This window comes from Poromitra crassiceps, assembly GCF_964638095.1.
Source record: "Poromitra crassiceps genome assembly, chromosome: 18".
NCBI classification, from domain to species: Eukaryota; Metazoa; Chordata; class Actinopteri; order Beryciformes; family Melamphaidae; genus Poromitra; species Poromitra crassiceps.
Window position 1 is genome coordinate 6,636,005 of NC_139636.1, and position 10,936 is coordinate 6,646,940.

General features: G+C 42.7%; 1 protein-coding gene across 1 annotated transcript in view; it reads left to right on the top strand.

Moving 5' to 3' along the window:
• LOC310793316 (sphingomyelin phosphodiesterase 3-like) overlaps nt 1–8,705 on the top strand; it is a 37,362-nt gene extending 28,657 nt beyond the window's left edge. The window contains exons 7-9 of the mRNA XM_083655116.1: nt 870–933; nt 1,524–1,692; nt 7,910–8,705. Of these exons, the coding sequence (XP_083511242.1) occupies nt 870–933; nt 1,524–1,692; nt 7,910–8,011 (335 nt within the window). The 3' untranslated portion in view covers nt 8,012–8,705. The remainder of the gene's footprint in view (nt 1–869; nt 934–1,523; nt 1,693–7,909) is intronic.
• The last annotated feature ends 2,231 nt before the right edge of the window (nt 8,706–10,936 follow it).

Consider the following 10,936-nt stretch of genomic DNA (forward strand, 5'->3'; position numbering starts at 1 on the left):
CTGGCTACTGGCCAACGAGGGGAAGAAAGACGGCAGAGGAAGACAGCAGGAGAGGAAGAATGCATGAAAGGGAAGAGAAGGAAAGATGATCCCGTCTCATCCTGCTTATCCAAAGGAGATTATACCTCCACACATACAGCAGACAGAAAGGCAGACAGAGTGCCAGCCAGGCAGGCTATTGTGAGCAAAACAAAATACCGCAATGTCAACCACAAATAAAACATGTGGCATGAAGTGGTGCCCCGACATGGCATTTTGAAAAGGTTTGATCACCAGAATGAGGAATTTTCTTTTTAAGTACAAGCTTTCGGTCAAACAAGTCGTTGTGCCTTTAAGAAGGTCTTGTTTGACCTTGCTTGTGGTTAATTAAATGAAAGTTGACATAGACCTAAGTGTACAGAAGTTCCTTTCTTTATTCTTACCAGTAACACAGTAGCATATCCAGTAACACAGTATGTCCAGTAACACAGTGTGTCCAGTAGGAGGCTCGTTTCTCTACCTGTCTGTGTGGCTGAGTGTTCCTGCCTGACACCTCACACAAGCCATTTTTAAATAGCCGAAACAAACATGTTCCGGCTATTTAAAAATGGCTCTTAGACTTTGTGAAAGCAGACTCTCTTTCATAAGCGCCCTGGCAACCAGCGAGCGACCAGAGGAACTTTACAGAGTGCGGCTGTCTCCATGCAGGAGGGTGTTTCTGTTTAGACTGTGTGTGCTGTGCTGTGACTGTGAGCAAGCGAGTGTGTGTGTGTGTGTGTGTGTGTGTGTGTGTTGTGTTGTGTTGTGTTGTGTTGTGTTGTGTTGTGTTGTGAGCGAGTGTGTGTGTGTCCTGGCCGTGATGACACTCACACTGTGCTGTCGTTCAACAGGTACGCTCCTGGATCCCAGCGGCCTTTACGACGACGAGGCCAGCTCACCTGAAAGTTTACAAAAGTGAGTTCAATGTGTGGGGGTGTGTGTGCAAGTATTCACACACACACACACACACACACACACACACACACACACACACACACACACACACACAACCCAAGCACTAATCATAAACTAATGTTATGCTTAAAATGGAAATCCAATTTGTGCTCGTTATCCTTGAAATGGAAATCCAATTTGTGCTCAAGTGCACCCTCTTATGGCTGTGTATGGAATCATAAGAATATATGGCCCGGAATGTAAATATTTATAAAGATATGAATATCTGTCATATTTTTCCTGCATTCAGGTGTCTCCTTACCAGTGCTAGATTCATTTAATTTCAGCTTGAAAATTTGGAGAGAGAGATTTTTTTTTTTTTATGTCCTCACTTTGCCAGATTTTCCTTATCTTTCGATCCTTGTGAGGACATTTGCTCCTCATAATAAGGACAGGAGCACAGTGAAATAACACGTTGTCTGTCTTTCTTCCCCTCTCTGTCTCTCTCTGTCTCTCTCTCTCTGTCTCTCTCTCTCTCTCTCTCTCTCTCTCTCTCTCTCTCTCTCTGTCTCTCTCTCTCTCTCTCTCTCTCTCTGTCTAAACTTGGTCAGAGTGATGGAGAACGAGGAGGGGAGAAAGGAGTACCTGGTGTTCCCGCCCGGTAAGAGCCAGTGTCCCGGCAGCAGCCAGAAGGGGAGGAAGATCCCTCTGAAAGGCAACGGGCGGAGGATCGACTACATCCTGTACAGTGACGAGGGCCTGCAGCAGGACTGGAAACTGGTACTGCTGCCTGGAGGGTTTAGTCTGTGGGTTCTTCAAAACTCTTAAAGGGATAGTTCACTTTTTTTTAAAGTCTAGACTTATTAGCTGCTTACCAATGATGATGCTGATTGGTAGTTATTTCTCAGCACAAGCCATGCTGTACCTCATAGTAGCTCTGGAAAAACAGGCAAAAATGAATGCAAGGTCAATGGGGTCACGCTCCTGTATGTACAAGCAGACTGAGCGACAAATACTCCTGACCGACATGGCGGGACATAACGTAACAGCATGACATAACAAATAAAACATAGCATACCATGTCAGAGATAACAGATCAGTTTGCATATGAATATGAAGAAGAAATAAAAAATTATAAACATGGGAACATGTACAGGAAATAAATAAAATATATACATATATATGTAAGGGATAATGGATAGTGAGCCGGTGATTACTGGCGAAATAATGACCGACAGGTGATATTGAGCCCGACACGCAGTGGAGGGCTTAATCATTCACCTGAAGGTCATTATTTCCAGTAATCACCGGCTCACTATCCATTATCCCGCTTAGAACACGGCCTACAACTAAATCATTCAATAATCTGACAAAAATAATTCTTCAAATAGATTTTTTAATAGCGTTTTCAACGACAAAGCGGTTTCATTCATAATTGGCACACAAGACACCACAGCTGCAACTGGTTGGCCTAATTAGTAGTGTTTTGCTGACAAAAGGCTCTTATCAACTGATTAATCCAGGTGTGGCAGAGCAGCGGTCGGTTGTCGAGAAATAATGACCGGTGAATCTTGTTGATTGAATCGAGTATTCAAGAGAGCCGTGTTCTAACTTATGTATAAACAAGCCTAACCTGTTAGTCACAGACAGGATACGTACAACCTGTTGTGTGCTCATACAAGTTGAAAGCAAGGAAGGGAATCATGTAAAGTGACTACTGTCTGTGTTTAACAGCCTGACAGCTGAAGGAAAGAAGGACTCGCAGTACCGTTTAGTTCCCCTGGGGGGCGCATAATAGCGCTGGCCTGAGGGCATTAAAGCAAATTGACTGGACAGAACGTGGCCAGAGCTACTATGAGGAACAGCATGGGTTGTGCTGACAGAGCACTCTACTGTAGCAATCAACATCATCATTGGGAAGTAGCAAATAGGGCTAGGCTTTAAAAAATGTGAACTATCCCTTTAAAGAGACAGTTCACCCCAAAATTTAAAAAAAAATACTATATTTTTCATCTTGACTGTAGTGCTATTATCCATCTAGATTATTTAGGTGTGAATTGCCGAGTTTTGGAGATATCGGCCGTAGAGATGTCTGCCTTCTCTCAAAGACAATGGAACTGGATGGCACTTGGCTTGTGATGCTTAAAGCATCACAAAAAAACACAACAACTCAACAGCAATATATCTATCCACAAATCATGAGCCGGTGACTCAAGATAATCCACAGACCTTGCAGCGAGCAGTCTCATGTAGAAACTATTTTCTTTCGACCCAACTACACCTGCTAGATAAAATAGTTCTTACATGAAAGTGTATTTGAGAGAAGGCAGACATCTCTACAGCCAATACAGTACCTCCAAACCTCGGCAACTCACACCAAAAAGTTCAAATGTGTTAAGTGCAGTATTCAGAGCTCTTCACCCTGTAATGAATGAAAGCTTTATCTACAGTTGTTCACACAAAGTTTGGCCCACATGCATCATGTTGACTCTTACAAAGGTGACTTTCTACTACATCATTTCATGGTTCATTGTCTTGGAAACTCCAGAAGGGAAAGGCGGTACTTACCAACCAACTACTGTGCCAAAATACCATTGAACTTTTTCTCTATTTTCCCTAGAATTAGTACATTGTGTCATGGTTCTTTCTGGGAGGGAGTTATTCGGAAATTAGGAAGTTACCCGCACAATAATTGCTCATCGCATCTCCAAAGTATTCACCCACTGGTGTCCTTTTTCTCATATGGTTTATACTTTCATATTCTTTCATTCATTCATTACTGTTAAATCAAAGCAGTTTTGATCTTTTTTTCTTATACTTTTTTCCCTCGCGGGGGCGGTGGGGGGGTTAAATTAAACTAAAATCCAAGTCTAGGTAGCAAATTAAAAGTCTAACCTGCTGATACCCTATCAGAACAGCTTTGCCCTAGTTTTCGAGTCTTTGCAGGTTCAAATCTGGTTCACAACCTACCTAATGCATCCAAAAGGGCATGGAGCAGCCCGATAATGTAATAACTGTCAGATGATTGAATCACTTTTCATGTACAACTTTATTCATACAGGGAAAGCTAATTTGGGGTTGGAACCTGCTACTCCAACCTGTAGAATACTGGCACCCAATAAAATTCCTTATAAAGTATATAATAATACATTACTTTACAAAAATAGATTACAGTATGAGGTTTTGAGTCAAACTCTTCCATAACATAATGTGAATATACACAAGTATTAGATGCATCAAAGCTCGAGCCTAAATCAAACCTGAGTCAGGTTCTGCAGCCATGTGGGCCGTCCCGTCCCGGCCTTGATTTATGAATGGTGGGTAAATCAGAGAGACTGGTCCGTTTTGGGATTTGAAGCAGGGCCAGACTAATGCGCTTCAGTGTAATTGCACACACAGTGAAAGCTATTTATAGGCGAGAGCCAGAGCAGGGGACCAGTGGCTCTCAATGGGTCTTTTGCATCAGGACTCAGAGTACAGCACTTAGGTCGCTTTCACATATAAGCTGTTTAGTCCGCTTTAACCGCGCCAGAGTTTGTTTCCTCGGATAGTGCGCTTCGTTTGGGGCGGTGTGAAAGCGCAAACGAACTCTGTTGCGGAACAAACAAACGAACTCTGGTCCGCTTGAAAACGTGGGTCTCGGTTCGCTTCCAAGTGAACCCTGGCGCGGTTCGTTTGTTGTGTGAAAGCAAACCGGACTAAACACAAGAGCGCCAGTGCATCTGATGCACTCATGCAGTGCGTCATGAGTAGAAGACGGTAGAAGGGAGCAAAAGCATCGTGACGTACGTCGTCATAACAACAACACATCATTTCTCAACAGCTGGCCCCGGGTTGCCTATCTCCTTCGGTATGTAGGCTACTCGTCTCATCTGCAGAATGAAATGTTCAACAGCTTGCTGCCTCATCTGCTGCTCATATTGGGCACATTCTTGTCAAATATTTATTTCATAGTAACATCAAAGTAAAACCAGAAATCCCAATATCGCAGGTTTGTGTCTTGCGGATTCACTTGTGTTGTTCAGTCAGCCCTCAGCCAGGCAAGAAGCCTGCTGAAGAGAGGAGAGATTTCCCTTCTCTATTCTGTCAAATAGACGAGTGACTGTTTCGACCACGTCACATTGTTCAGAAAGTTTGGTGCGCTTGTGACAAATTGCTGTGTGAAAGTGAACCAGACCAAATGAAAATCTTAACAATGTTGCAACTTCACCCCCCGAATCGCACCGAGTCCACCAGCTTATGTGAAAGCGACCTTATAGCTGTGCTTTTATTGGACAGCACTTGATGCTAGTCTGCTGATCTGATTCTGTCTGAAGACAAGTGAGATGTGAAGACAGGACAGCTTAGAGAGGGACAAGACAAACTGGGAGGGAACAAGGGTGAGATTGTTATCAGTCTGTCTGGGGGATCAGAACAGATCAGGAAAACCAAATCACCTCATTTGCATAGATTGTATTCCTCTCTCTCTCAGTCACTCTCTCTCTCTCTCAGTCTCTCTTTCTCTCTGTCTCTCTCTGTCTCTCTGTCTCTCTCAGTGGCGTTAAGCTGCCACCTTGTGGCAGACTGTAGTCACTGTAAGGACACGTCATTTCACACCGACTGGCTGCCTTGTAAAGGTGCGTTCACACCAAGATATTTATTTTTCGCTCTGTCGCTTGATTCAACCCTTTGGAATCGCTCTGTCGCTCTGTTTAAATCACTCATCAACAGGCACACGAAATGACGGACATGTGGGGGATATAACGTTACGCAATGTCATGATATTTGTCCACTACGAGCCACCGTCATTGTTTACAAGCTAAAGCCTATCAGCGTGCTCCTAAAGCGAGCTCCATACCGGTAGTACAGACTTCACTTCATGTCAGCTGTCAGCTGTCAATGCGGTTTGTTGCCACACAATAAACCAGCGGTTTGTTCCAAGTCATCAAGTGATCCTTGACTCACTCTCACGGCAGCCAATCAGCGTTGAGCGGCGAGCGACTGATGCCAGCGTAATTTCGCTCGAGTTGAGATATTTCATCTCGAGCGACGAGCGTATTTTTCTCCCTATCGCTCTGTCTCTGCCGCTCGGACGCCCAGCGATTTTTCTCCCAGGCGAATATACGCTCAATCGCTCGTTTGCATTGACTTTGTATGTAAACTCGACGCCAGCGAAAAACTTTAATAGGTCGGTGTGAACGCACCTTAAGAGTGGTCAGTGTTTCCCACAGGATTGAGTGAGACTGTGATGGGTGGACCTCGGACCCTGTAGGGGGGTCCGGGGACATGCTCCCCCAGAGAAAAGTGTGTACATTTTAAAGTTAAAGGACGGCTTTACCGATGATCAACCCACTTTGTATCATTCATAATCTGGGTAATATAAGCACATGGGCAGTGTTTACCTTCTCGATATGTTTTCCACATGGAGAGCTCCCGCTTCCTCCTCTGGCAAAATGCTTTGTTGTGAGGTGTTTTACCTCACAATGCGTCACAACAGAACTGTATTTCTCCATTGTTGAGTGACACCATTACAGTATTTTATTTCTAATCAATAATTTGTTATTAGCCTATTAGGCGCTCACTTTTAGCTTCTGATGTCTGTGTGGTGCTGATGGACAGCTCCTTTTATCGTTCAAATAAAAGGTGCTGTGAGAGTACTGTTTATTCACCTTATTCTTTGCCCACACATGGACGCTTCCGCATTACGTCATTTCGTAATAGTATTTCCGTTTTGACTTGCCAAAAATCCTGCACACTCCCCTCCTAAAGTGGCAAAATTACTCCCCCATAAACTAACATATCTTGGCCAATATGTATGTAACATACAAAATAAAACAACCCGTAATATCTTAATTTTATGTAGAATGCAGAGGGCATGTAACTGTTTAGTTAAACTTGCATTCCAGGAATATTGTGCTCTAAAGATGACGTTAGTGGAGTCGAGACTGTTTCGTCCTGAAACCAGGTGGGATTCGAAATAACGCATCCGAGATAGAAACGTTATGAATATATAGCCACGTTATAAACAACAAACTAACGCTGGTGATCCGTATGGAAACAGTGTTACTCGAAATGGTTAAAAGTTATATCAATTTGGTCATTCAGTGGCATTTTACTGCCATATAACATAACTAACTAGTGGCTAATATTAGCCACAGAAGGCAACTAGCGCTGAACCAGAAGAACAAATACGTTTGCGTTGAACGCGGAAGAGAGAAAAAGTGGGCGTGGTGAATAAGGTGAATAGTCAGATGTGGGCCGCGGACATTTTTGAGATTCTCAAGTGGGTCTGGGTAATTAATGGGAAACACTGATGATAAAGTGGCTCTCGTTTTCTCTTCCCCAATAATAACCCAGCCTGCTCTCTTGAAACAACCCAGCATACATTTACACATAATATGATTTGCACACATTATTCCATCATGTCACCTCCCTATTTTCAATCTCTGCATGCAACACATGAATCAAAGATACAGAGAAATTACAAGACTAAAGGGATTCCAATGGTGCTTATATCTGTCTACTGTGATAAATACTCACTGGCAAGAGTGTGTGTGTATATATATATATATATATATATATATATATATATATATAGAAGCCTCTATAAGGACATCCGTATCATGTCACTAACTTAGCTTTGCCCAGTTTTGATTGACAGCCAAGAATAACTAATCCGCGAGCGTGTGACCATGACATAACCGTGACAATACTAGGCTACTCATTATTATCATTATTAATAGTTAGAAGAAGTAGTACAATATGTATCAATTTGTTAAACAAGTTTGTTTATTATTAGGTCTATATATTGTTAATATATGATGTGATAATATATCTAATATTATTAATACTATCAACAATACTACTACAACTATTAGTATTAATAATATGAATTACTATTACTGTAGTATTAAATTGTGAAACAATAGTCATGCATGTTATTTATAATAATCACAAAGTGAAAGGGAAGCTTGCTGATCTCATGATGATTGACGGCTGTCCTCTCCGCCCCCTGCAGGACATCGAGGAGTTCAGCTTCATCACCCAACTGGCCGGCCTCACCGACCACCTGTCTGTGGCCATGCGATTGGCTGTTTCCACCGGGGAGGAGGAGCCTTAGATTGACCACGCCGCCACCATACCCTCCCCCGACCCGAGCGTTTTTTCAACACTGCCATGGAGGAGCGACGGACCACAAGGAAGAGAGCCACAGAAAGTGAATTCAAGGAAGAGAGAGAGCCACAGAAAGTGAATTCAAGGAAGAGAGAGAGCCACAGAAAGTGAATTCAAGGAAGAGAGAGAGCCACAGAAAGTGAATTCAAGGAAGAGAGAGAGCCACAGAAAGTGAATTCAAACGGATTTTGCAGAATGACAGATGTTTTAGCTACCAAGGAAAAGAAGTGGATAGAGGATGGATGGATGGAGGGATGAATTAGCATATAGAAAGTAGGGGAGGAGTGGTAGCAGAGGAGCGAAAGAGAAAGACTCCGGAGGGGAGAGATATTGGGGAATTCTGGGATATGTGTGGTGAGGCAGTTACTCATCTCCCTGGGCAAAACACACACAAACACTATCCAAATGTCCGGACTTCACTGCACTTGCAGCGGACTTTGCGGGCGCATTCCCCGGAAGTCTGCGAGTGCTGAAGTCTGCCAGGGCTCATGCTGCATTCAAGACAAGTCGGAAGTTTCAACTCGAGACTTCCGACATTATTGCGTTCATGTTGTTTCTTAACTCGGGGTCAAAAAACATACACAGCTAACGTTGCTAGCTAGATAGCTACGGTTAGCTAACAAACACAAATGTCATTGGTAAAGCTGTTAAACAAGCTGTTAAGCTGTTCAACATAATTGCTATTATCAGAGTGAAATATAAACACATATTGCATCACTATGGAGGCCGCCATGTTTGATGACGTCATCTCGGACAAACCCGAGCTCTTAAATGAAACGTGAATTTCTGACCTGTAATTCCGAGTTGGACAACCTTTGATTTCATTTTTAGCAAGTCACAGCTCGCTTTTTTTCCCCCCGAGTTCGGAGGTGTCTTGAACGCAGCATCAGTCCACAGGTCCGGAGGTGGGACATTTGGACTGGGACTAAGTAGCTAACACACACTCCAGTTGATCAACATGGCCGCTCCTCTCCTCTCTTTACGGATGACACGCTCCTTTTCGAACAGACTCCCGAGGGTTTTATTTACAGTCAATTGTTCCATGTACTGTAGCCTATTTACACATGCTCCTTTAATGAGATTTGTTTTAGCCGTACTGTGCGTATATATGTTTCTACCTTCAGGGACAGTTGGATCCTCGCTCTTTAGTGGCTAACTGCGAATCGGAAGAAAGCAACACCTACATTGAAGTGACGAGATCGCGGCGCACAGCTACACTCGCTGGCCGTCCACACTGCTGACCGTCTGTGTCCTTGTGTTGTGCTCCTCCCTCAGAAGGCTATTGGTCAGTTCAACTGTCAGTCATTCACCTTACTGCTCCCACCTCAGTCCCAGGAACCTCAACTGAAGTGTCTTTTTTTCTAACAAAAAAAAACAAAAACAAAAAAAAGAAGAGAATGAAAGAAAAAGAAAAGGTCTTTCTAAAGGAGAAAAATAATATAATACAATTTCTAATATGGTCGCCACACCATTTTTGTAGGGAGTTGCCTGTTTAATACTTTATGGTATGTTTCTAAACAGGGGTATTAAAGGGGGGATGCAATGCAACGCTTACAGTATAGCATGTCTTTCAGTCACCAGAGGTGAAAATGCGTCACGGCGAAGGACGTTTTAACGTGATCGTAGGTAGCTGAGGCTGTGCTGGTGCATGATGGGAAACTTAACTGTTTACAACCTTGATATAACAGCTTGAGCCACGCTTGTTTTGAGTCTGGATGCCCCGGAGAGTCGGCAAGCTCTTTCCCCCTGAAACACACACTGCCCCCTGGTGTGACATGTCTGCGACTGCATGTGAGACTCCACCCTGCTAATAACACTAAACACACACAATACATAGGGGAGAGAGGGGTGATTTGAGCCCTGCGGGGAGGTTTAGCCACCCCGTGTTTCTAGGCAACCATTAGACAGACAAAATTTGGTCATGTGACGACACATTTTTGAAGAGTCATTCATTTGACTCTGTGATGGAAAGAGGCCCATGGAATTATTTAACTTTATTTTTATTTATTTTTGCCGTTCAATGTGTTTTGGTTTTTATGTTCAAGGAATCATCATTCTTGTGTCTGAAGTACAATTACAAACAAGTTTGAAAAAAGCTCACACATGTACAGTATTAGTGTTTAGTGTGTAGGAAGTTACAATATGAGGCTATACTGTTAGCATGATGTTAGCTCTAAACTGCTGGATGATACATGTTTGTTATAATGGCGGGGTGGGGTATTTTGAGCCAAAAGGCCTGGGGGAAGTTGAGCCAGTGCCTCAGCTTGCCTCCACTTATAATTATTATTAAAGTGTTATTTTACTGTATAATTCTACATTGCATTCTTTTGTTTTCTCACCGAAATGATGTGACATTTTGAATTTTAGACCAAAAAAACCATCATACCACGCCTCTCCCTAGTCTCAACTTACCCCTCATCAGGGGCTTTTGTTAGAATTTTATCTTTCAAACTTTATCTTTAAATAAAACCTTTATGAAGTCATTTGGTATTGAATTTGTCTTGCTTTGATATAGCATTACAGTATATGAGGTGAAAATGTTCTGTTTTACTTCAACATAATCAATGGCACAATTTACCCCCATGTTGCTCAACTTATCCTCTCCCTAGGCTCAACTTACCACTCATCGGGGGCAAGTTTAGCCAAGAGACCACTTTTTTTTAAATCTCATTATCATATTATCATATGTATCATATTTTGAAATCTGATTATTTTAGATCCAACGTGATTATTCCCAGGGATGCACTGCATCCTGAAATATACACTGTCTCACACTGTCTCCAGCTAGAATATATACATACATATTTTAGCTGGAAACATACACCCCAGGTCAAATTGGGATGAAAATGTGCATGGGAGTGGGTTATAAACT